Source organism: Malurus melanocephalus, unplaced genomic scaffold (genome assembly GCF_030028575.1).
Source record: "Malurus melanocephalus ecotype Western Australia unplaced genomic scaffold, MMel_1.1 scaffold_10, whole genome shotgun sequence".
Lineage (NCBI taxonomy): Eukaryota > Metazoa > Chordata > Aves > Passeriformes > Maluridae > Malurus > Malurus melanocephalus.
The window spans coordinates 2,769,346-2,796,782 of NW_026623242.1; the positions used below are offsets into that span (position 1 = coordinate 2,769,346).

A 27,437-nucleotide genomic window follows, 5' to 3' on the forward strand; every position below is an offset into this window, starting at 1 on the left:
GGCCGGGGGCCGGCGCTGCGGCGGCGGGAAGGGTGAGCCGGGCCGAGCCGCGCCGGGGGTGCCGCCATGGACAGGTGAGGGGCGGCGGCGGCCGGAGCCCCCAGCCCGGGGCCGTGCCGTGGTGCGAGACGGGCCCCGGCGGCGGGGAGCGGGCGCGCACAGGGCGGGATGCGGAACGCAGCGGGCCTGCAGCGGTGTCTGAGCGTACCGCGGGCGTTTTGTCACCCGGGAGCTTTAAGTCTGGCTGTTGCTTCTTGAATATATCTTTGGATTAACCCGGAGTTGTGAGCTGCTACAGCGTCGCGAGGCCGGGCTTTTGTCAGGCCTGCTGAGGCGTCGCCGTGGTGCCTCCAGCCCACCGGGAGCGCCTCCCCTGCTGCGAGTTACTGGGAGTGGGTACCTTCCCTTCTGCGAGAGACRCGTGAACTGTGCCAGTCCATGGTGATTGCGGGTATCCGAAGGAAAAAATCAATTAGTGAAGTCATGCCATTCTTTCAATTTAATTTTTCAGTTCAAATTTTAATTTCATACTGTTGCATCTCTTACAAGCCTTTTTTTTTTTTTTTTTTTTTTTTAGTGATAAAATGTTAGTAATGGTGTAAGAGGAACAAAGTCTGGGCTTTCAGGCAAGCTCGTTTACCTGAGCTTATAAGCAGCGCTAGATTTCTGTAGAGGAAGCTGGACATCAGTAGTAAGATTGGACACGACTTAACACTTAAGTTTCCTGTTCGTGGAGTTACTTTGGCATGACAATAAGATGTTGGATATCCTGCTTRAATTCACTTGCTTGTTTTCTGTGTTGCTGTTTTCTAGAAATGGTTTTGAAGACACACCTTCCCCCCATGATCCAGAGATGGCTAAGCCTGGACGGAAGCAAGGCTCTCAGAAAAGAGTTTCTAGTATCCTTTTTCTGTAAAGAAGTTTTGTCTTTAACCACTGTGTTCACCAGATGTGTATATTTTTAGTACTGCTTTGATTTTAAGCATGTTGAGAATAGTTTTTGAATATACGGTAAGTTACTCTGGGTTTTGTACCACTTTAAAAATGAAGAATGTATAAATGTAGTGTGTAATTCTTTCCCAATTCTTGACATATTCTGCAGTAAAAAATCTGCTATTAAGCTATCTAATCTTTTCCATTTCTGTAGTCAGTTTTGTTTCCTGTGTGGTATTTTCATGCATTAAGAAGGAGGAAAGTTCAAAAACAAAACTTTAATTGCAATATCTAAAAGTACAAGGGAGTGATATTAATGATTGCCTGAGAGTGTGACTAGGAAATATCTAGATGAGTTTCATTTAGAAAAGTACTGCATTTTCAAATACATCATACATTAGTTCGCCTTTACMGAAGAACTTAGAGATAAGACAAAAGATCACAGAATCAACTAGGTTGGARAAGACCTCTGAGTTCATTAAGTCCAACCTATGACCTAACACAACCTTGTCGAAAAGATCATGGCACTAAGTGCCAAATCCAGTTTTTTCTTAAAGAAATTCTTTGCCTTTTCACAGAACAGAATTTTCTCTGAATTGCGTTTTATCTGTCTCTTCCTTTTACCTACACCAGTGTCTCAAACCATTTTCAGAGCTGTTGTAGTGATGGCTGGGAAAAAATTATTCAATATATTTCATGGAAAGTAAGAGATTGTTGAAATGTGTACATATTTAGTTCTTGACTGTAGATAGATTATTTCTGTTGTTGGTTAGATGTGATTAGAGAGATGTTGCATTGCTGTCTCTTAAACTTGTTCTATTGTGTTTCTGTAAGGTGGTGTTTTCCACTTTTTTCCTGGGTGTATGAACTCAGGTTGTTGTCCACCCAGAGAACTATATGAGCCATAGCTGACTCAATTTCTAAGCTTTTGGGAAAAAAAAAAAAGAAATTTTCTTCATTACATCTTAATTTTATGGTTTTATGCTCATTTTCAGGTACTGTGTTATCAGAGTATTATGATGATCTAGTGTGTCTTAACTTCCCGTCCACTGTAATAGCAAGAGTAGTGCACATACATAGTTTTAAATTTCCATAGGAATTTTCCCCCCTGATGTTTTTAACAATAAGGAGAGTATCTCCTCATGTAGTTTGGCAGGTAAGATAGTAGTATTTTCATGGTTATGATAGCAAAGGAATCAATACATTTACTTATTCTTTTCGATTTTGCATCTAAAATAAAGCTAGTGAGGTATTTGCCCTGATTATATTGTGCCTAAGAATCAAAATGTTTCTGAACACTAATAACGCAGGCTATTGAAACTTTTGTAACTACTTCTTAGTAAATCATACCTAGAGCACTGAACCTAGTTGCTGATAGGAAAAAGTAGAGCAACAGAGCACATGGAGCTGAGAGAGAATGTTTCTAAAAGTGCATTCAGACTCAGATTTTCTTATTATGGTTGATATAGCATAAAGCAGCTCCTCATGGGGCAGAAGGGTTCTGTTTGACCTGAGCCATCATGAGGAGTCCCAGCCCTATTGTGTTCATATTTCTGAACTTCATTTTGTGGTGACATTTTTAACCCTCCAGCTTTGAAGATTCTGGTGAAACGTTTGATGGCTAACTCAGACTTATGAATGGGTCTTTCTGTTTTACTCTGAAAGGCAAGATGTGTCATTTTCATAACATTAGAGTTATGAAAAAGTATTTTTCCTTTCCAAGTGGTCACAGTCAATTAGAATAGATCCAAAAGTGTGTTTGGGAGAGTGTTTCTTAACTTGTTTATTAATCAGTTCTTACTTCACTGGATGACACTATTGGAAACATGATGCCCAAAAGCCAGTTTCTTTCCCGAACTCCTAATTCATTGCTTCACCAGCCAGGTAAGACTGCATGCTTTCTTACTGTTCAGTTAAAGGATTTATGTACTTGGACTTAATAACAGTTTGTAAGATGTGCTGTAATTGCTCCAGTGAAGGCTCACGAAGTTGATTTGTGAGTTAAGTATCTAACATAWGAGAGTGAGAAGAGCCAGGATTGTTTAGCCTGAGAAAGTGATTAGGTGATCTTGTAAATATATGTAAATACTTAATGGGAGGGAGTAAAAAGAGCACCATGTTTTTCTTAGTGGTGCCCAGTGAAAAGTCAAGAGGCAATAGGCACAAGAGCATATATAGGGAATTCTGTTTAAACATAGAAAATCGCACAAAAAACTTTTTTACTATCTTGGTGGTTGAATGCTAGAACCGGCTGCCCAGATGTGTGAAGTCTCTGTCTTTGGAGTTAAACAAAGCTGGACGAGGTCCTGAGCAACCTTTTCTAGCTGACACACTTTTGGACAGGGGGGTTGGAGCAGATGATCTCCAGGGGTTCCTTACAAACCCAGTGGGTTGGTCCTGGCTAGATACCAGATGCCCACCAAACTCTCTGTTGTTCTTCACGTCAGGCAGGACCAAGTGGTGAGAAAAGGTGGTGAAAGCCTCATRGGTAGAGATAAGGACACAGAGAGATCCTTCACACATTTCTGTAACAGGCAAAACAGGCTCAAATTGGAGAAATTAATTTATTACCAAATATATCAGAGTAGGATAATGAGAAATAAACCCCAAACTTAAAAACGCCTTCCTCCCAGCCCTTCCTCTTCCTTGGCTTAACTTTTCTCCCCCATTTCTACTTCCTTCACCATCACCAGTGCAGGAGGATGAGGCATGGGGGATTTGGTCAGTTCATCACATGTTGTCTCTGCTGCTTCTTCTTCCTCCCCATCAGGAGGACTCCTCATGTTCTTCCCTTTCTCCACTGTTGGGTCTTTCCCAGAGGAGGCAGTCCTCCATTAACTTCTCCAGAGCRAGTCCTTCCCATGGGCTGTAGTTCTTTATGAAGTGCTCCAACTTGGGTCCCTCACAGGTCACAAGTCCTGTCAGGAAATCTGCTCCAGTGTGGGCTCCTCTCTGCACAGGACCAGAGGTCCTGCCAAGAGCTGGCTCCAGCACAGGCTTCCCACGAGGTCACAGCCGCCTCCTGGCATGCACCTGCTGTGGTGTGGGGATCTCCATGGGCTGCAGGTGGATCTCTGCTCCACGGTGGGCTGCAGGGGCACAGCCTGTCTCCCCATGGTGTGTGTCACAGGCTGCTGGGGAATCTGCTGCTGTGGACAAAGCACCTCCTTCCCCTCCTTCCTCATCGGCCTTGGAGTCTGCAGAGTTGTTGCTCTCACATGTTCTCACTCCTTTTCTGCTGCTGCAGTTTCCCCAGCAGTTTTTCCCCTCTTAAATCTGTTATACCAGAGATGCTGCCACCATCACTGCTGTGCTCAGCCTTGGCCTGCAGTGGGTCTGTCCTGGAGCCATCTGGCATCGGCTCTGCTGGACATGGGGGAATCTTTTGGCAGCTTCTCACAGGAGCCACCCTTGCAACCAAAACTTTGCCATGCAAACCCAATATATTGAGCTACATGGTGATTCTGTAATTTTGAAGTTTAACACATTTCTGAATATGGACAAAAAATGCCTAGTAATATTCAACATTTATGTTCATAAATTATTTTCTTATGTTACTGCTGAATAATAATGAATTTCTGCCTTTTAGTTTTTAGAGTGGGTTTGAACTCAGTTTTCATTGTTTGGCACAAGAGTATGTCCAATATCATTGCAGTTTCTCTCGAGTGTCATGTTTAAACTGATTCTTGCCTTAGTCAGCAGTTTGTTGTGTTTCCTTCTTTTTGCAATGCTTTTTTGATTTTGCAGTAGCTTTTAATTCTTCAAGATTGTCTGTCATGTAGTATCTCTTCAGATATTTTTCCATTTTTCACTTTGGTACAGCTTAATTCTGTTGCTGACCTTTCTGCAGATTTATTTATTGGTTGCATTGGTGAATGCACTTCTTCACTAGCAGGAGAAGGAATCAGCACACCTCACAGAAAGGCTGTGGAACTACACATGGTGGTTAGGGTTTCAGGCCCTGAAATCTCCCAGTCTCATTCCATGTACTTCATCAAGTGGACACACCATGTACTTCATCAAGTGGACACATATTAGGAGTGTGTTCAGGGATTCTTCCTTAACTGGCACTTGGGCAAAGATTTGAAGCTCTAGAGAGACAGGCTTTTCCTGACAAGTTCTGTGTAGCCCCTGCTTGTTCTTGTTTAGTGTAGTATCTACTGGCTTCTATTTTGACCAGCAGCAAAGATAAATGCTGTTAACATCATCCTTCATCTTGAGCATAAGCTACTTGTGTATCAGCTTTGTTGGTGGTGGTGTTGACTTGATGCTAAACACACTGTGTAAAGCTCTGTAATCTCCTTAATGCCTCCCTCACTTGTGGCTGAAATAAAGAAACATGCCCATTCCTTACATTTCCATGTCATCACCAGGGCTTACCTCCCCTTTCCCTGTCACAGTCTCTTCTGTCATCTTTATTTAGTCATCCAGGCATTCATATAAGGGATTCCTCTTTTCTGTAATCATGTAGCCAGTGTGTTTTCCATCAAGCTCCAAGAGGATGGCAGCACATTCTGCTGTTCTACTGCCTTAGGCACYGAGGGAAAAGTGCTGTAGGCATTTAATCTGCACCTAAACTGGATGGAGTCTGATGGAGAGCCTGGACACATTCTTTATTTTGTAGTTGTATATGCTGTTGTGGTCATTTTTGATGCTTCTGATCCCAGCAGTCCTCAAATCCAAAAGGAAATATTAATAATCTCAATACTGGCTGAAATTAGGATGGCCATTGAGGGTTGTACAAGCACTCCTCCCACCAAATTTGTTAACAAGATGTCATTCTCCCTCATTCCCTCTTTACCACTATTAACACAGCTCCTATCACTGTCTTGATCTAATCAGTATTTTTAGCTGGCTTTCTAAGCTGCTTGTGATTGATAGGGGGGCCAAAGCAGCTATTCTCTCAGTGAAAATTCTGTGGTCTTTGGTTTGTAGGAAGGTCTGTTGTGGTGAATCTCCCTGTTGTCATAGAATGTGGCTTTTATAATCTTCCAAAGCAATGTTAATATGGGTCAGATATTCCTGGGAACACTAAGCAGGGGACTAATGCGAAGAACTATCTGGAGTAGATGTAGTGCTTGGTAGAGCACAACCTTGTGGCTGCCTTTTGCTTTAAGGGTTTGGAGACCAATTCCCAAGAAACAATGACTGGAGATGTACTGCTCTTTATGCTTGTATGTGTTTACAATGAACTCTAATAGGTTCTAAGGTATGTTGCCTATTTGGTGCATATATACAACCTGCTTTCAGGCTTCTATCTACACTTCTTCAGTCTCCCTTAAAAATTTCTTTTGAAGTTTCTGGATAGARTGTAGTAGCTTTAAATACTTTTTCTCTTTCAGGTACAACATTACATCGGAGCTCCATGAAGCCATCAGATATGTCTGCCATCCTGGGAACAGGAGGGAAATCTCCTCTCATTCTACCAGCTTCTGGACTTTTTGGCAATCTATCAATGGTAAGATAGTTAGAGCATCTTTTTCTCTTTTGTCCCTGTGAAACATAAAAAGCTACAAGTTTCTGTGTTGTTTTCTCCAAAAACAAGCTGTGGGTGTCACAAGCTTGCTAGTGCTGTTATTGCTGTTTACTCCTGGTGTTGTTTATTACTGTGTTCTTCTTTTAGCTGATGCAGTGAGGAATAATAGAGGTTTTTAAGGACTTTCCATGTCCTTATGGTGTTCCAAATACACTATGTGTCTTGAGCTAGTCCTCATAATGTCAGCTTGTGACTACAAAAATCCTGACTTTGCTTGTTTACAAATTCTTCAAAGTTAATTGTTTTATGTCAGCAAGTTAAAACTTCAGGATTTTTCTAATTCTAGCATTCTCCAGTATTAGGCTTCACTAGGGTGTTGAAGTTTAGATTTCAAAGAACAAGCTCTTCTGATGTCATTTTAGATGACACTGATTCTCTTCTACTGCAATGTCTTTGGACAAAAACTGGAAAGTTATCAGTAGGGACGTCTGAAGTATCTCCATTTCTTTTTAAATCAACTCAAAAGAAGTTAAGGTATTTTTCTGTATGTGCATTTTTATTCATTCTCCTTTTTAGTTGTTTCTGCACTTTGATACAGGCCATTTGTTTCTTTATAAATTATCTGCTTCTGGGGCCTAGCTGATCAACATGTATACAGAGCTGTTAGCCCTAATAACTTTTTTCTCTTGGAGCCTCTTGTATCTAATGTTTTGTGCGTGGACTGCATTTTAGGTTAGAGTTTAGTATTCTGACTTGAATCCAGTTTAGATTAGCATGAGAAACCTGTGACTWGACACAGGCTTTCAGAGGTGGGTGACAGAAAAAAGGACTTTTGCTTGTGGAAATTTGCTTGTTTGTAGATAGGAGCACGCATCAGCCCCGTTTTTATTTTGCATCTGAAATACCTGATACGATTTTGCTGGACCTGTGTTATTTTTGCTCTGCAGTGGGAGGGCTGTGGCACTGGGTTCTGATTGGCTAAAGGGCAGTAATGGCAGAGGCAAGAGGAATACTGTGAGTAGAAACTGGGCCATAGAAGGGAGAACAACAGGTAGATGTGTATAGGTTTTAGATATGTTTCCTGAGAAATGTCATCTGTCTCTGTGTTTTTGTGCTTGTGCGGGTGGGATTATTTCAAGAGTCCAGAAAAAAGAATCAGCCAATGGCACATCTGTAGGTCTTTGTGTAGTATTAACTGCTGCTGAGAAGGCAGTTGCTGGCATGGAAACATCTAGGAATCTGTCCTGTCAGTCAGTATATGTACAGTCAGTCTTATGTTTTGGCCATTCTGCTGCTGTGTTGTCAGATATGTTATCAAATACCTCCCCTGAAATACTCCTTGGAAAACACAGGTTATGTCTTTATTTCCTCCTTTAATAATCTGATGCTTGCTGTTATTTTAAGCATATTACTGCATTTGATAAATGGGCAATTCACCAAGAAGGTTGAAAGACACGTGAATCATTGATTGATATTTTAGGTATTTTGCTTAACTTTTCATAGCTGCTTTACAACTTATCTTTTTACTTTGAAAGATAAGCATTTAGCATAATAGAATATGAATGTTTAGGGTGATTTATTTGTTTTAAGATGAAAAGTGATACATGGTATTGTAAAGTAGATGGTTTTACTGGATCAGCTTCTATTTTAGTAATTTCAGAAAAARGGGAATTTTCTTTTTCCAGATTAAAATTTATCTTCTTAGGGCTCCTTGTTAAAGGCATAGTTGCACCTTATCTAAAGGTAGTTATTTCACTATTAGCTTTTTAGGATTCTCTGTTTATATATCATTCATATAGAAATAAAAAAAGTGTAGCTAGGCTTGTAATATCTGAGATTACAGTTTATTTTCTTTATGTTCTTACTGTGGTTTTAGTTGGATGAAAGTAACTGGACAATGGCTCTCTCACCTCAGCAGACAGGAATGTTTGTAAATGCAGACATGTCTAATATGACAGAAGATGTCACTATGAGTGCTGTGTTATTGCGKGAGGATGATCCTGGGGAAGCTGGTGAGACAACCTGAATTTTTTCTGATAATTGACCCCAGTTTTTATTTGTGGGGTATAATGATATGTGTCCCTTTTTTATTATTTTCTATATTGTTTTGCTGATACTTCTCAGCCAAAAGCAGTCTAGTTTAAAACATTCGGAAAACTGTGCTGTACCAGTTTATTGGAGTTTTGTGAGTTCGTGCTTTCTATGAAACCTGTTCTGATGGAGCAAATGTGATGTTCTAGTTATGTGGGATGCAAACTGGATTAGTTTTGTGGAGATACACAACAGAGTTTGCTGTTGGAACTCTTTCAGGTGGCATATTTATACCAGTTCTGTAATTGACATAGCTCATAGCTTCTGTATATCTTACTATCTTAGCTGATAAATTCTTCTGACTTCATGAAATAGTTCATACCATCCTTGTACTCATTTAAATTTGCAAGAATGAGATGTCTTGTCATGAAAAGGATGTTTTTGTAGTCCGGTGGGGTTTTTTTGAGTTGTGCCTGATTAATAAGGCTGTTTCTTCTTATATCTGTCCTAGCTACTATGAGCATGTACTCAGATTTTCTGCATTCATTCCTGAAGCATACGTCAACTACCATTTTTGATCTTGTGGATGAGTATGAAGGCATTTGTAACAGTCAGGTAAGCAGTTTGCTTGGTTATTTATTTAATTTTACACTCCTTTCCCAAAGCAGTGTTGTTGCAAAGTCACAGTGCTTAACATATATACTTTAAATCTTCAGCTTGTGAGTCACTGAACACTAGCAATGTGTAGTAGCATCTCACTTTCCTCAAGCACTACTTTGGCACAGGAATACCCATGATGTAGCTTTCTGAGTGCTAAAAATGTCACCTGGCTGCCGTTCCACTGCAAGTGTCAAGTGGCATTAAATATTAACAGATGTATAAATGTTTTTGTTAATGTTAGTAAGATGGATTAAAATGTACTTGTTTCTCTCAGGTCTAAATAAATAATATCATCGTATTATGACACTTTAAGTTTTCTGACACATTGTTAGCATTGCTGGGAGTAGAGGGCTCAGCATTCCCTTCTAAGATGTCTCTGCTTTTAGACACTTTTTTAGCTCTTTATTTGACTAATTGTTGACTGACTGTTCGGGATTATCAGGATTGATAGTTTGAAAGTAAGAAATTATGATTCTTCTGTCAATAAGTGTTGATCACAAGAGAGGTTTACAGAAGAATTTTTAAGAGATTTCATACCTGTGTCTATGTTAAGAAAATGTGTTCTTGGTAGAAGAATGCTAGCCCTCTTTTATGTAAATTTATTGTTGGGTCTGAGATGGAAAATGCCGAGGTCTTTAATGAGGTATGTACCACAACTGTGTGCAGACAAGAGAAAGAAAATAAATATGACCTTAATTTTTGTGAGATGGTGGAAGTCTTGTTTGAGAATATGGTTACCACCTGCAAGGTCAGGGAATAACTGAGTGGTTGTTTTAAGCCATGAGAGCAGTATTATGCCAAGGACATACAAGAGTACAGTGAAGGATGCTGCTCTAACGTGTGCTTTTTCCAAATCCGTTGTTCACCCGACAGTTGAAAATGAATGGATGTATTGATACCTGACAAATTTGGTACACCCAAAATGTAAGATTTTGGGGCTCTTTTTGGAAGTAGTAAGAGCTCTGTAACTATCAGTGGAAAAGATTTCGTTATGTAAGTTTTTTTCATAATGAAGGAAAATATAGTAGAATTTCTTTTTTGTGATACTGTGAATTATGTGGTAACCATATTCCATTATGAAGAAGCAGATTGGGCTCCCTTGAGCTAGAAAGAAAAAAAGTATCGTTCAGGCATGGCTATGGCTAAATGCATAAATGCTTCACAAATACCAGTAGGGCTAGCTTTGTGTTTGATATCAGTGTATGTTGGAGAAAAAGTGGATTTTGGTGGCTTGTTGGTGTATTTTTGAGTGTATTTTGGTGTGTGGGCTTATTTTTTTTTTCCCACACTGGTTGCCTTCTCTCCCTGCTAGTCTTTTTTGGTGCTTTTTAAAGTTGTTTAAGTTTTAACAATTGTGTAGGCTGGTTTTATCTTGGGTTTGTACAGTGTGTTGTAAAACAAAGCTGGTCTGTTTGTTTATGTCCTCTAGTCTGTCTTAATGTTATTTTTATTACTAATTAAGGGTATTTATGATGTGGAGTATTGTCTACCTATTTAGAAGAGGTGGTAATCAAACTCGTTTGTTGGAAACATTCAGGATAATGAAAAGATTACTTTAATGGCTTAGAAAAAAATATGCTGATAGGGAGCATTAACTCTGTATGAATTTATTTCCCTCAGGTGAATATTCTAGGGAAAATAGTTTATCGGGCAACTCCTGGACAGCAGAAGTTTTCCAAAACTGCCAGTGTCTTGTGGCTTCTCAAGCAGGAGATGGTAACTTGGAGACTGCTGTCCTCACTTTATAGGTAATTCCTTTGAAAAGCACACTACTGCATTTTGAGATTACTTTCTTGGATTAGAAACTTTTTATTAGTTTCCTATCTGGGAGTTAAGCAATTAAGTGCCTATTAATAAACTGTTTATAGAATTAGGTTCTGATATATATGTCTATTTATTATCCACTTACAAAAATGAAGGTTGTAAGAGGATTGTTCTTACTACCTTTGCAACTTCTAGTATTTTTAAGAACATTTTTGTAGAGGTTTTTAAGCATTTTTATTTAGGCATTTTGTTAAATGTTTTCAAATTTGTTTTAATCTTTAACATTTTGCACTTTTATGTCTAGAGACAGAATACARTCTGCATTGGAAGATGAAACTGCATTTGATATCACAGTAAGCATGGACTCTTTCGGGGGATTTTAAAAGTTCTATAAGAAGCTAAATAAGTAAAATATAGGCTAAATTCTCGTCTTTTACTTTCACARTCTCAAAGTGGCAAGCATTCAAAATTCAAAATCGAAAAATGAGACTGATTTCTATTGAAACAAATACTAAAGTATTTCATATATTGTGAAGATTAAATCTAAATATTCAATTCTAAAGACAATGCTAGCCTAAAAAATATTATAGACTATTCTTTGTTTTGTTTCCTTAAATATTGCACATACACTTGGAAAATCRTAGAATATCCTGAGTTGGAACGGATGCACAAGAATCACTGAGTCATACTCCTGGCTCTGCACAAGACAATCCTAAATTCACTGGAAATAACTATTTTTAAAATCTGYATTAATAGCAGTGATGTTCCCATAGGACAGAGATAATTTTGCTTCGCCCAAAAGAAGAACATGTGGTCTCAAGCTGTCTAGCCTTTGTGATCCTGATGCCAGTTTATCTCAAGAGAAATCCAAATTTTTTAGCATTCCTGTTAAAGCTGTAGTCATCTTGTCTGTGTGAATACAGTGCTTCCAGCCTTTGCCTCCAGAATCTGCTTAGGAAGACAAAACAATAAGTGGCTTTGTAAAATTTATTATTGCATCTCTTTCTTCTCAGTCATAAAATAGATTCCTGTAGGATTCCCACTGTGAGTTGTCAGTGTTGAACAGTGTTGTGCCAAAATGTGTGTATGATCTTGAAAAGTGTCATCTTTTTAATTTAAAGTAACAAATGGGATTGAGGATAATATGCGTGCCATCATGGAATCAATGGATCTACTGTGTAGAATCTTTCTGTGGTCGTATATTTGTGAATTATAGTCTAGGTCTCATTTTCACAGCTTTTAGTGTAATTGAATGTAAAAGATCAAATAAAACAATGTGTAAGGTATTTCTTTTTAAAAAGAGGGAGGGGAGAGATAGTATACTGAATTTGTAGCAAGTTTCTGAATTAGTGTGTGTTTGCTTTGGTATTTCTAATTTTGTAGTAGTTTTCTGTTAAGTAATTATCAACTATATTGATTATGTTTGAATCAATTATAATCAAATTTTCCTTAATAGGTTTTAACTGCTAGTGAAAAAACAACTGTAGACAACTTGTTTCAGAAAGATTCACTTGTTCGACAAAGTCAGGTATGATGGAAAGTTTTTAATAGGAGAATGAAAATAGGTGTTCGTAATACTAATGCTCTATGTGCTTTCTGTGGTTGTTTCCAATACTTTTTAAAATTCACTCAAGTGTATATTAATTGTGTGCATAAAAATGATACTCTTTCATTGCTAAAGATCAGAAAAGTTTTTCAGGCTAGTATGGAGAGGATGAAAGGCTGAGACTTGTTCCCATTTGCAGCATCTGTTATTTTTTATGATGATCCATAAACTCCTAAATAGCACTGTAGTAAACTGCAGTATCCAGTCAGAAATAGAGATCAAGTGCCAGCCACTTTCATATTGGATACTTGAAATGCAACTGGAATGGTCTTCTGGATCTGTYGGCCTTTTGGTTGCCATGTAGATAAGAATGGATCCAGAGATGAGAGGAAGGCAATAAAAGTATTTGTTCTATGTTTGTTTTAAAAATGCAATTTAATTTTATTCCAGCTGGTGGTAGATTGGCTAGAGAGCATTGCTAAGGATGAAATTGGGGACTTCTCCGATAATATTGAGTTTTATGCAAAAACAGTATATTGGTGAGTTCAGATTTTCTTCAGTTATATACATTTTCCCGTCAAGTGTGAGATTCACAGTCACTAAATCACTCTTGAAAAGAAGTGGGTTTTTTAAGTTGTTCACTTCATTCACTTCTCTTCTTTAAATTCATGTAAATACAACATGAAAATTGAAATTTCTTACTCAYCCACGAAACTAAATCTCAGAAGTCGGTGCCTTTTGGGAGGCAAGGATGAAAGGAAAAAACTATCAAACCAACTTAATTTAATTTTTGTCTGGCTTTAATTTTTGCCTGTTTAAGTTATCATCACTTTGTGTCATTGACCCTTCACCAGAAACCGTTATTGTCACCGTTATCATCACTGGTGGGTTTTATGGCAGAAAGGACCAAAGACTACCTTTCATGCTAGATGGCTAGAATAAACCTCTTTTTAATGGCCAGTGAATACATGCTTTTGGAATTATGTGTTTATCCTAAGTGGAATTTCTGTCCTAGACTGACTTTATAGTGAATGCCGATGGGAAAATTTGCTTATGGAGTTAATAGCTGAATACATGAATGACTGAAATTTGCTTATGGAGTTAATAGCTGAATACATGAATGACTGAAATTTGCTTATGGAGTTAATAGCTGAATACATGAATGACTGAAATAACAGATGCTTTTGAAAGAAATCAAATATATGTGCATTAATTCTACTATTGTACTTCTTGTGAAATGTTGTGTTTTCACAACACTAGTGGAGTCCATTGATACATCAGCCAAACCAGGTGTCTGTTTTATAAACATATTCCATGTAAAAAAATATATCTGTCATTATTTGTCTTATTAAAAGATGCTTCCTAAAAAAAATGTTTTTCTGTAAAACATTTCATTCCTTTCAGGGATAACACACTACACACCCTGAAGCAACGACAGTCAAGTACATACATGGGAAGTTCTCGTCCCCTGGTGACAGAGTTGGTAAGTATTGTATAAAAATAAGGCTTGGCTTCAAAATGGGCTAGAGAGAGCATATATGCTTTCTTCACAGATTCCCACCAATTYGTAGATAGTTGTGCTACCTCAAAGTAGTTGTAGTATCTAAAAACTGGTACAGAAATTGTGAGGTAGAGCACCTTATAAGTTCTTTTTGGGATCACTGTGAACTTGTGTCTTCTTTCAGCAATCACTTCCATACTCCCATCCCCCTTCACAAGTACTTATGTTCTATTTCATGAACTRATGGCTTTATTATGACTTTTTATGTCTGAAACAAACTCGTGTTCCCAACCAGAAAAGCTTATAAATATTTGGTGTTCTTGCAGAAAAGGGAATGCGGTCTTTATACAGTARCTAGAACAGTGAAACCAAGTGCTGATGCAATACTCTGAGAGCTCTATAATAAAAACTAATAGGAGAGAAGTCAAGGAAAGAAAAGATTGTCCATTAGAACGAGGTGCTGAGCTGCCTCAGTGACAGCGAAGCAGCCGTAGAAGATTAATTCAGTTGGGGAGTGATCTGAGGTATTGATTTGCTTTAGAGAATCTCTTTGGGTTATACAGAAGCAAGTGYAACTGTTGTGAAAAACCTTCTCAGATAGAAGGTGAAGAACAAGAAACAATCTGGTAGACAGACAGAAGGGCAAAGGATGTTTGAAGGTGAGAAGAGCTGGAAGATGAGTAATTTGGAGCAAATTGGGCAGTGGAGTAAATGAATTGCATTGACTCATTCTGATGAGCAGTGGCAGAAGAGGAATGAAAGAAATGAGGAAAACCAGAGAAGTATCATGCTCACTATTACATGGGTTGTACAGATTGTTGTGCCAGCATGAAAAGGTGACTCCAAATTATAAAACAGGGCAGGACATTACTGGAAGATGCATATAGGTGTTGTGTAGATGAGTGATGAGTTTTCCTTGCAGGATCCAGATGCTCCTATTMGACAGAAACTGCCACTTGATGATTTGGACCAAGAAGACGATGTGAGGTTGTTGAAGTATCTCTTCACTCTCATCAGRGCAGGAATGACAGATGAGGTAGCGTAACTTTTAATTAAGTAAGCATTAAATATCTTACTGTTAAAGCCAATGAAAAGCTGTGTACTAAAATGACTGTTTAATGWCTGTTCAATGTCATGATTGAGTTTTCAATTTGTTGTCAATATTGACTGCCAAATTAAATAAATGCCATTAAATAAAATGCCAAATTAGCATTTTAATGAAATCTTAATTTTAGTTAAGTAATTTTGGGTGTAGAATAAATGTTATGGAAAAAAATGTAGTTTTGGGGTTGTTTGACAGTATTTTTTCACCGTTGTGGTTTGATACTAAATACTGCTAGACAAACAGAATGCTTTAAAGAAACTTCCTAATAGCATCTCTAATCATCAGTGGATTATCAGACATGCATATATAATGACATTTGAGTAATGGGGAGGAAAGGAGATTTGAGATTCCTGTGTGGAAGACCTTAACTGAGGAATATTATTACTTGCTAATATTCTGTTCCAATATGGTGCATATCTATTCATTTTCTGATGGTATGGAAACACGAGCATGAGCGTATTGCTGCAGGACAAGATGAGTACAAATTTGTAGCTTCATTTGGGGTTGGGAAGGCTAAGTGAACTGGRAAAGTATATGACAGCATGAAGACACGGATTAAACATCTAAGAAAAGGACTGTGCTTTACACTAAACTTACCAGAATGATGCAAAACAGCTGTGTAAGCTAACGAAGATGAGGCTGTAGCACATTTCTCACATTGCTGTAAATACTGAAAAACTGGAAAACGAAAAATTTCAGTAAAAAAAAAAGGTGCCATTAACTTTGAAATATTTTCAGTTGTTTTGAGTGAGATACTCTGTGCTTATTTTTTACACAGTAGAATCTCTACACTAATTAACTATTTTAATCATATTCACATTTTTAAAGAGGAAGCTGGAGGTTTTCCTACCTTGATRTGTGTTGCTGAGAAAATGCATTCTTTTTCAGGCACAGCGCTTATGCAAACGATGTGGTCAGGCCTGGAGAGCTGCAACGTTGGAAGGCTGGAAATTATATCATGATCCTAACATAAATGGAGGTATCTGCTCGAAAGTGCATTTGAGACCGATATGAAAATACTAGCATCTCATAATATCTGTTTGTTGCAAAGAGAAATAGCTCTTTTCACCTTTTTTGGTGTGTAAAATATTTTACCATGTCTGTTGAACATTTAAAAACAAATACGAAATCATTTTAGTTGAAGGTATGAGTTCRTTGAATCCATCTAAAGCCACTTTCTTTTTTAAAGTCAGGCATAATCACTAAGAAATAGRTATCTCAGAGCTCTGTACAGGTGTTCTCCACCTTCATATAATACTTGAGTCTGTATTTTCTTAACATCTGACTTATACCACCTAACACATACTTTGTTGCTTAGAGACTCAAATTGAACTATATATCCAGCTTCAGAAAGGTACAGTAGGACTAGAGTTCAGCAAATGTAAATGCAGGAAAAAGAGAYGCTTTTAAAATACTTGAAAATTGTTAAACTGCCTTTCTCTTTGGTTTCTTGCACACAGTTCCCCATTTATAACACAGTATCTTGCTGCTCTCTGTGCTCAGTACATGGCAGGATTTAGCAAAGAATTTAAGAGTCTAAGTGTTGTTTGTAGCTGGCTGTGAAACACTTAATGCTTTCCTGCTTTTCAAATCCTGATAGCCTGTTGCTTTTATCTGCATGCCACACTGAGCTTTTCTTTGGGTCTGCCTACCTAAACTGTTGTTATGTGGGTTTGATTGCCCATGCAGATGCATGCAAAATAGTAGCACTGAATCAGTGACATTTTTAAGAAGTTTTGATTAAGATATAAAAATTCTTTTTTTCCCTTACCTTTGTTTTTTCCAAATGTAGACACTGTATATATGTTACAGTCAAAAGCATTATTTTTTTAAAAGCTAGATAAAAGCCAAATTTTTAAACTACTGTAACTCATAGATGCAAATTTACCAAACTACCCAGAAAAGCCATCTTGCAGTCCAGTCAAAAGCATSAAAATACTTTCTGAAGAGTCCCAAAGGGATTGGAATTGAATTATGGAAAGAAAATAGGCTTTACCTGTTACTGGATTCTCTTTCTTTAATAACACATTTTCTCTTTTTCCTTTCCCCCTCTATTTGTTTTTTTCCAAATTATTCTTTGCATGTAGGAAAAGAGCTGGAGCCTGTTGAAGGCAATCCATACAGGTGCATTTGGAAAATAAGTTGTTGGCGCATGGCTGAAGAGGTAAGATAATGCTGGTTTACTTTATATTAGTACATCAATTTGAACTTTTCTGAACTCTGAAATGGGATTTTAAGTGAACATACACCCTCCTCTTTGGAGGATTTGCAATTAATGCTTTGAAGAGGACTTCTGAAACATTGTATTTATGATTGTGAGAAATGTACATAATCAGCACCACTTCTTCAGAAAATGCCTGCCTTTTTTTCTGGTTGAAAGTCCACTGACACTGACTTTTTTCTTGACTTAGTTGAATGGGAAAGAGGAAATGTTGCTTTCYTTCCAGGTCAATGTACATTTTTCAGATAAGTTACAAGGGGATGCTAGTGAAGGGAGAGTCACTAGCTATTCTTRTTTTGGCTCCTTGTGTATCTTGTGATTTTTCAGCTTTTCTTGGAATGTGTTAGATAGAACGTTTTGCGATGGATTMATCTCTAATAAAATGTAAAGTGACTAGAAAACTGAAATGTTTTGTAATTAAAAGTTTGGATGTTTTATTGTTTATTTAGGAACAGTTTAATCGATACGAAAGAGCAATCTATGCAGCCCTGAGTGGAAACCTCAAACAGGTATGTCAAGCTCCCTAGTTAAGCAGTGCAGTTTCTTATATGTGACAATGAGAATCAGAATCAGAAATGAGGTATCATCAGAAATATTGCAGTTACTGGTTATTGTACTTTTAAAGATCTATTAAACAGAACAATAGCACACATTGCTGCTTTAGTAGACATGCACTTTGTTGTACTGACGTGTCTTAGTTAAATATATGGTAGACTTTTCAGTCAAGGGAAGCCTGCTATTTAAGGTTGTTACTACTTTGCTTTGGTGCCTGAAAATCTGACCCTAAATTAGAATTGCTCTGTTTGCGTTCTGATGTTTCTCCATCTCWTGATAATTTTTGCTCTGTTTTTTTAATATGCAGCTTCTTCCAGTTTGTGATACCTGGGAAGATACTGTTTGGGCCTATTTCAGGGTCATGGTGGACACGCTAGTCGAGCAGGAAATAAGAACCTCGGTAGTAACTGCAGAGGAAATGGAAGAGCTCCCAAGAGATTATTTGGAAACAAAGTAAGTTTCAAGTAAAATTATGCTCCTGCACTCAAAAAGCATCCTGTTTGATCTGTCTGGAATATTGAAGGTAATGTTTTTTTATCTTTTCCCTTCTGCTTGGAAGCTGGACTTCTGAAAAAGTTTTTGAAGAACTTCAGGCAACAGACAAAAAGGTATGTAATAAGTGCAGTGTTTTTCCTCACCACTTACCACTTTTAATTATTCAGTGGGTTCTACTTTTTAATGCACTATATAATGAAATGCTCAAATATGCACAATGACTGATYTGTTTCATATTTTCTACCTCTGTAGTGTGTGAATTCTCAATTTAAATAAATTTTCCAATATGCTGCCAGCTCTTAATGGTGAAAGTGATACAGGTTTTGTGTTGCGCTGTATCTGCCAAAATAGCTGGGTGTGCTGAAACAGATGAATGTCAACCGTTGTCTAACATACAAAGCAGACAGAGTAAATCAACAGTTAAATACTTCAATAAAATATTCAAAATCCATTACATTCCATTTTCTTCTTAGGAAGTTAGTGTGCATATTTCAGAAGAGGCCTTTCAAAATTTAGAAGCATATTTGCTTGTACTGCGATTCTTTGTTACTTTTAGCACCCAAAATACTCAATTCATATATGATGGGGATATATAACTTACAGATTATATTTTTGCAGTGATTAAATTAAAAGTGCTTTTATTTGATGGAATAGACACATAGCATTTATCACATTGCTAAGACATGCAGTCAGCCAGATATACCCAGCTGCATTTGCCATTACAACATACTGCAATCCTCACCATAAAGCAAATTTCCAGTTGTGTTTGAATTGCATTTCGTGCATTAATATATTAATTCCTCCGGGGAGGGGGTCGAATTTCTTTCTGAAGTAACTTTCACAGGCCTTTTCTTTAAAGATTYATACACACTGTTGCTTCTTCTGTGACTTTGTAAATCTTATCTGTAACATAATTGTTTAGTCTTYTCTTCAGAGCAAAAGGCCCTTAGTCTTGGATGTCTTCCATGAAAGTATTAACTGCACAGATCTATATTCCCGTTCTTTCAGTTTGTCAATATTCTTGTAATTTGATATGGAGATAGCAAGTGCCTTTTCTCTTACTCTTTATGAAGAATACCCTTTGAAGTAGGATAGTTTTTTTTSCTCTGAGGAACTTTTGCTTTATTTATAAATTTGTTTTCTTCATACATTATGCTATAAGATTTATTCAAAGTTTGAACTTCATTTTTTTGTCTCTAGAGGGTTATAGAGGAGAATCAAGAACACTATCATGTAATTCAGAAGTTCATTATACTGGGAGATGTGGATGGTGAGCATTTCTCTAAGTGATTTTTTTATTGTCAACTGACTACATTATTTTGAGTGACCTTTCCAGAAAGGTCCATTCTGYATGAATGGATTTTTAGAAGCACACAGTAGGCAAACTCTGCATTAAAGCTAAACTCTTATCAAGAACTGTAGGGACAGTTTGACCTACAAAGCAGTTTTCAAAGAAGRAATGAAATGTGAATTTGTCAGGATATATGCCAGACTATAGCTATAACTTCTTCTGAGAAATGATAGAATACATACAGTAGATTCTTAAGCCAAACAGCTACATCCTTCCAAAATTGTGGCTATTCTTCTGATTTATAGGAACTTTTGGGGCTAAATTAGATTTGTTGAATAAATGCATAATTTTGAAATAGTTCTTAGGTGTTTTTTTTTTCCCCATTCTATGGCTAATGCAGACATTTCCTTGGTGGTTACAGGTTTGATGGAAGAAATCAGCAGGTGGCTTTCCAAAGACAGAAGTGTGCTCCCAGGACACCTCCTTCGTTTCATGACACATCTTATTCTGTTTTTCCGCACTTTGGGTATGCAGACTAAGGTCAGTTCGCTTGCGCTTGTGCTTTGTTGTCATAGCAGTAGCCAGTCTTTGCCGTAGAAATGCTTGTGTGCAAATACCCAGGCAACGTAGAGTGATGATAAATTGCTACCTGGCTGATGAGGAGCTGCATGCTTAAAGAGTGTATCTGTTTGTGTTTGAGCCTAAAGGAGAAAAGAGCATCTTTCTCCCTTCCAGCTGAGCTTAAAAATTGTTTTTTGAGGATAGTGGATTCTACTSAGAAGCCCTTTGTTGAGAAGGGCTGACTCAAACTTCAGTGTTAGGCTTATTCGTAGCAGCCAAGATGTTTTGAGTATAACCTGKTCTTATAGACAGTGTTCAGCTGTTGGAACTGCACCAATACTGCTGTAAGCTCATAAATGCTTTTCCTTGAGGTAATTAGTACCAGCTGAAACATTCTCATTCTCTCCAAATACAAACTAAGTATAGCCTACTACCTATCTGGCCTATTTGTTCTGAATGCACACATGGGTCACATAACTCATTTTGCTTACTCATTTGTAATTACTCATTTCTGACAATATCACAAGTAATTTGAAACTCTCCTTTGCTACTATTTTAAAATTTAGAAGCTGTTATATAACAAATAAGTTTCCAAATGTAACCTCCTTTGGCAAAAGACAAATGCATGTTTTCATTACATGATTTAAATATAGCTCTGAGTTACTGTTTATTCATACTTGCAATCATTGCTTCATTCTCTTGTGGAAATTTAGCTAAATTTTAGTTAACATTTGCCTAAATAAGAGGAATGTGTGTGTGTGTGTGTGTGTGTGTGTGTGTGTGTGTGTGTGTGTGTGTGTGTATGCATGTATACATACTAACTTTTTAGCCAGACTCAAAATTTGATAGAGTGCGTCTTTAAGCTAAAGTGTAGTAGAAGTAGCCATTATCACAGGTTTGACAGAGGGGACAAAAAAGGTGTGATTTCCTACATGAATTCCATTGTGGGAATTCTAACTGTGGATTCTGCCTTTACAGTTTTGGAGTAGGTGAATTTACTAAATTATTGCTTGATCTGCTTCAGGGGGAAAAGGCAGGTGTGCAGGCTTCTATGATGTTTATTATTTGTTGATTGCATACAATTCATTAGATGAAAAGCTTCGGTTTACACGTATAAAACTAAAATGAGAGTTTTTGACAGCAACAAACACTTGAGTCTTGGCTAAAGCAGTTGCAGGTGCTGGGACTATACTAGTTGTTTAGTATAGGCTATTGCAGATGAGCCAGGTGATATTTATACCCTGTTATATTATCATTTTCTTTAAAAGAACAGGACATGTAGTACACTGCAATAGTAATCTCTGTGCCTGACGTTTTGTTTATTAATTTAAAAAAAAAGTAAAACGGAAATACTTAAAAAAACAAGACTTGATTATCCAGTTGCTGAAGAAGAAAATCCTTGGAACACTAAATCTTTTAATCAGAAGACATACTTTTTAATCACTCTCCAAGAAAAACAGTTATTCCAGTTGAGCCTGTTTGTGTGGATTACTAAAGCAGGAATAAGTAAATAACCTTGTGTTTTTGTTTTTATAGTGATAGCCTGTAAAGTATCTTTTATTTTCTTTTCTATGTTATCTGATTTTAAATCGAATTTATATTTGTTTGCAATAAGGAGGAAGTTTCTGTTGAAGTCCTAAAGACCTACATTCAGGTAAGCTTTCAGAAACATAGTTTGTTTTCTCTAATGTAATTTAGATGTAAAGGAGGAAGAAAAGGAGACTTAAGGTTACAGAATAAAAAAAAGGGCTATGATGCAGCTAATGCTTGCTTCTCAAGAGATACATGGAAGCTTGCCTAATACACAAAGTTTGTGTCAGCAGTGCTTAAGTAAGAGACCGTTTTATTGATCATTGTTTAGAAGCTGAGTGGAATCTTCCTGTATCAGAGTCAATTAATCAGAAATTTGTTATACATTTTTGGGTTTACATAGTACATGGTTTTACTTAAGTATAAACACACTTTAGTTTACTCCAAAGAATATAGTATGCATATCTATTACATATATTTATATATTAATATATATGTGCTGATATATTTGTGTCTCCTTCTGTATATTTGCTCCCTGTGGTGCAGCGGTTGATGTCTGAGAAGCACACAGATTTAATAGCGTTTTATGTCAGCCACCTGCCCCCAGAGCTCGCAGTTTCCCAGTACGCTTTATTTCTTGAAGATGTTACTGAGAGCGATCAACGCCACCACTGCCTTGAATTAGCAAAAGAAGCAGGTGAGATAGTCCAATTATCATTTTATATCTTTAGTTTGTCTTTCAGTAGTTTTTGCTCCAAAACCTATCTGTGAATATGATTTTCTTTCCTTCCTGTGTCTCTCTATTTTTCAGTTAAAATTAATTTGCTGATCACTTGCTTCAAGTAGGTATGTTTTCATTAGGTGTGTTTTTTATTAACCTGGAATTGATTAAACTAAATATCACTGCTTCTGGGTTATGTCCAATTACAACACAAAGCAAATGTCACCTGCCTGTCTCAAATATACATTCTGAAGCTTAAGGTGATCATATTATTTCAGAGAACTAATTATAAAAATAGATACCTGTTTGTGGAATTAGGAAGGTTATRAGTGTATTAATTTTTTGTACTGTTTATAGTGCTTTTTCTTAGCTGGGGTGGGTTGTTTGCATTAATTGCAAGCTTCCATCCAGGCCTGTTCATCAAACTAGAAGGGATTACAATGATGCAGCACACTGTCCATAGCTTAACAATGCTTCTGCCACTCAGAATTCACAAAGAAATAGATTTCCTGTAGGTTTCAGTGTCTTTACTTCTCTTCAGACGTATGTCAATAATTTTCTTTTAAACTGGACTGTGATTTCAAAAATAAAACATCCTGCTTAAGTGTCTGTAAAAGAACTATTCTGAGCTTTTCCTGGTACATTTCTGTCAAATTATAGTCTTGCTGTCAGAACTGTAGGAATCTGTGATGTTAGCAGATATATCTATATTCTGGTCCTCAGCACAGGCTGAAAAACCTGTTAGTTGTCTTATTTTTTTCCTCATATTTGGTATTCGCTGTTATATCCCATATCATTCTTGTAAAATACCCACAATAAATTACATAGCTAAAAAGCTTATAATTTATTCTGACAATGTGTGTGTGTGAATAGACTGGTAAGAATTACCTGGAGTAAGGAATAAGATCAACAGCTGGAGTCTGAAATTCATTTTATGTCAGTTTTGAATTCATGACAGCTCTTACACAGTACTCTTCTAACCCAGGTCTGGATGTTGCAACCATAACAAAAACTGTTGTTGAAAACATCCGCAAGAAGGATGCTGGGGAATTCAGTCACCATGACCATGTGCTCGACACAGGCACAACAGAGGTGAGTGCTTTGCAGAGCAGATAGTCCAGTTTGCATTCAACTGCAGAGTCTTTGACCATGTATGAGACATATTTTTCTTTCAGCAAAGGTGAAAATTGCCTTGAAAAAGCCTGTGAGGGAAATGAAATGTACTTTTCATGTGCCCAAGTGAGGATATTGCACAAATCTGTTTCTAGTTCTCCTTGCTGTTTGAGTGTGTGTGTTGCTCAGCAGCTGTGCCTGTACACAAACATTAAGTGAAGATAAGGCGCATGAAATGACTGTGACGTAGCTGGGAGCAGGATGTTGTTGTAGCCTCTACGGTTTATGAGGATTAATACTTTGGATCTTCTGATGTTCCTATTAACATGCTCAAGTGGCATTTCTAGCTACAGCAGAMACTGCTTTTGCTGGTGGTTTCCTTGTCACCGCTATTGAGCATTTGTTAGATCCAACTCAGTGCTTTAGGGACAGCAAGGTTATGTTAGTAGCCTCTGTTCAAAGTCCTGTTTGGAAAGCAACTTACCATTTGCAAATTTGTGGCAATGTTTTTGCTGTTCAGTCTAAAGTTTATGCTCCCTAAGACAAAAAGATAGTTTATCTAACACAAGAGTTAGAAAACTATGGCTGCAGGCTGATGGCACCCCTGAAGATTGTAGCAAGAGCTCCATAAAACATATTTGTACTATGTATTCATATTGAAATTTTAGGAAAATGCATCATCATCCATAAAAAATTTTGAGAGCTGATGCTCTGAATATCTTGGGAACACTTAGAAATCAATTTCTTTATTATTCCAGATGGTAGATTGTTTCCTAAGCTTTTGAATAAAGCGATCATTGTTACTCCGTTGTAATGCTTTCCAAACTTGTGTATTTCCCTTAGCAGATTTAATGTGTGTGTTACATCAGCAGTGTGCTTGAAATGGTGGTGAATCTCTGTGTTGGTTTTTACAGGCGGATCAGCTGAAAATAGATGTAATTGACTGGCTCGTATTCGATCCTGCACAGAGAGCAGAAGCACTTAAGCAAAGCAATGCAATCATGAGGAAGTTCTTGGGTACTAAGCTTCACAAATATTATAGATTTAATTTTAAATGTTGGTTTTGTTCTCATTGGCTCTTGGCACTATATTTGATATAACTTTTAATCTAGTCTATTAAAAAGCATGGGTTTGCCAGCTTAAGAAGATAAGGTATGGAAATTGCAAAGCTCTGATACCCAGTTCACATTCTCATAGCATCCAAGAAACATGAAGCTGCAAAAGATGTGTTTGTGAAGATTCCCCAAGACTCTATAGCAGAAATATATAACCAGTGGGAAGAACAGGGAATGGATACTCCACTTCCAGCTGAAGATGACAATGCTATCCGAGAACATTTATGTATTCGTGCATATTTGGTGAGTTTCAAATATGCAATAGTCCAAGTTACTTTTTAGAAATAATGATGGTTTTGCCTTGGTTGGTGAAACTTTAGCTTTGTCCATTTAACGTCTGATTCTTTGATGTGTTAAATCAGTGCATGTATTGACATTCTAGTTATTGTGAGTCAAAAATATCCAAACACTGTTTCCAATGCAATCCAGGAAGCCCACGAAACCTTTAATGAATGGTTTAAACACATGAACTCAGCTCCGCAGAAACCTTCTTTGCTACCACAAGCAAGTTTTACTGAGAAAGTGGCCTATGAACATAAAGAAAAGAAGTATGAGGTAGGTATAAATCCAGCTTATTACTGTAAACGTTTATGTTCTTGCTTTGGAGGCAGTCTTGGTTTAATGAAACAGTGTAGAAGACTSCTATTTCATTTGGCTTAAGGACTCTATTATAAATTATTTTTATGTTGAGAGAGTATGAGACAGTAGAATAATAAGGTCACTGCACAGTAAGTTGTTTTTTTAATTACTCATCTTTATATAAAATACTGTAGTGTAAAAGTAAATATCCATTATAATGTGTTGTCAGTGTTGTTAATAAATCTGAGCACTTGATTTCTCTAGTAACACTTTATTCTTGTATTTATCACCTTTTGTTTTCTAAAAAATGATGCAGTTTCGTTTTGACAGAAGTTCCTTTTGCATGTCTGGCCAGTATGAATAGACTGTATTTAGTTAATACAAACATTTGTTTTATAACGTATCTTCCTCTAGTGGCTTTGCTTCTGAACAACCTGTGTGACTGGGGAATTACAAGGGATGGAATTCTGGACAGGGAATTACAAGGATGGAAATAAGTCTTAGCAGCAGGCTTTCAAGATTTAGCCACTGGCKGAAGATTCTAATTTGAATTTGAGCTGCTCTGCCTGTTGCAGTCTGTTTTAAAATAGCCTTGGAAATTATCCTGTTCTGCAGTAGTTTATTTTTTGTTTCTCTGCCAGATGGATTATGGCATTTGGAAAGGCCTCTTGGATGCTCTTACAGCTGATGTTAAGGAGAAAATGTACAACGTGTTGCTGTTTGTTGATGGAGGATGGATGGTTGATGTTAGAGAGGTAAAATGAATTTTTATATCATGACRCAGACCATAATGCACAGATCGTACCCCATCATACCTTGGTCATATTTTGTTTGATGTGTTCCTGTTTAGCTGGCTCTGGGCTTGCTGTGAGCAGTTAGAGCTTTTTCCCCTTAGTTCCCACACAGATGATATCTGACAGTCCACGCCAGGCTGCTTAGGCCAGTTCTCTGCCTCTGACACTAGTAACTGAGCTATGTTAAAGGCAGGTTTTCATAATACTAATAGGTTATTTTGCTCTGGTAAGGATGCCGAGGACGACCCTGAGCGAGCACACCAGATGATCTTGCTGCGGAAGCTGTGTCTGCCAATGATGTGCTTTTTGCTGCACACGGTGCTCCACAGCACAGGGCAGCACCAGGAGTGCCTGCGCCTCGCTGACATGGTCGCCTCAGAACGCCACAAGCTGTACATGGTGAGTTAGGGAGGGCTGCAGGCAGCCTGGCTTACATTTAAAAGCTCTGTGGGTTGGCTGTGGGAAAAGCTTCTATGTAGAGAGGAAGACACCATATGTTCCTTAACGTAAGTTTCTTTTTCGCTTCCCATCCACTGCAGTAGTAAAAGGTTTCCTTGTGATACAACTTAAGGAATTAGAGAGGTAACTTCGAAACAGTGAGGATGATGATCAGTGTTTTGACAAGCAGTTCTTCTGAGTACTGCAGTTAATTTTTGGATAGGGGCTATTGAATTTCAATTTCATGATCTTAAAGGTCTTTACTAGCCTAAATGATTTTATGATTCTAACTTCAGCTGTAGAATTGTAATTGAGTTTATTTCCACTACATTTCAGAGCATTTATTTCCACTACATTTCAGAAGGTTTTGTTTAACCTTCTTTGCCTCCAAAAACCTGAAAAACAACTCCAAAATGAGACAGATCTATCTTGAGCCTACCTTCAGGTTTTGGATGCTGCTGCTAACTTCCTATGCCTTACTAGATGTCCTTCTGAAATACTCGATGATCACACTATCTTAAATGAAAATAATCAAATTTAAAAATAGTAACTTGACCACCACTTATTTTTATATCAGTGCTATTCATTGCGAATAAATATAACTTCACTGTTTTTTTATTATTTATTCTTAGGTGTTTTCAAAAGAAGAACTCCGGAAGCTTCTACAGAAGCTGAGGGAATCTTCTCTAATACTTCTGGACCAGGATCTTGATCCTTTGGGATATGAAATTCAGTCCTAAGTTTTTATTATGTAAATACTTGCAAAAACTTCTGAACATGGACATTCTGGTTCTTAACAAAATAAACCAAAACAAACCAAACAGAAAACCCCAACAAAATCATTACTTGGACAAAGTGTTCTGTTTTTGTGGGGTAAAAACTCCCAACCTTCAGATTTCAATTTAAACTTGAAAAAGTATGACCAACTTCAGAAATGTTATTTGTTATACAACCTTTTTAATATTTTTGTTTTCCTAATAAAAATGCTTGAAAAWGAGAAAATATTTG

General features: G+C 37.3%; 1 protein-coding gene across 3 annotated transcripts; it reads left to right on the plus strand.

The window, feature by feature from the left end:
- NUP107 (nucleoporin 107) lies at positions 1–27,437 on the plus strand. Of its 3 annotated transcripts, none has more exons than XM_057377444.1 (28): positions 1–74; positions 814–899; positions 2,728–2,817; positions 6,276–6,391; positions 8,286–8,421; positions 8,952–9,055; positions 10,721–10,848; positions 11,169–11,217; positions 12,321–12,392; positions 12,861–12,949; positions 13,815–13,893; positions 14,834–14,947; positions 15,905–15,995; positions 17,104–17,180; positions 17,687–17,746; positions 18,100–18,245; positions 18,352–18,400; positions 19,488–19,557; positions 20,000–20,118; positions 21,755–21,793; positions 22,216–22,366; positions 23,376–23,482; positions 24,418–24,520; positions 24,701–24,861; positions 25,048–25,173; positions 25,839–25,952; positions 26,223–26,390; positions 27,062–27,437. In XM_057377444.1, the coding sequence occupies exons 1-28, from the start codon at positions 67–69 to the stop codon at positions 27,167–27,169; spliced, it is 2,760 nt and encodes a 919-aa protein (XP_057233427.1). In that variant the 5' UTR covers positions 1–66; the 3' UTR covers positions 27,170–27,437. The 3 variants fall into 3 exon arrangements, with proteins under 3 accessions (XP_057233427.1, XP_057233435.1, XP_057233445.1); XM_057377452.1 differs by having other exon boundaries at positions 8,325–8,421; XM_057377462.1 differs by having other exon boundaries at positions 8,328–8,421.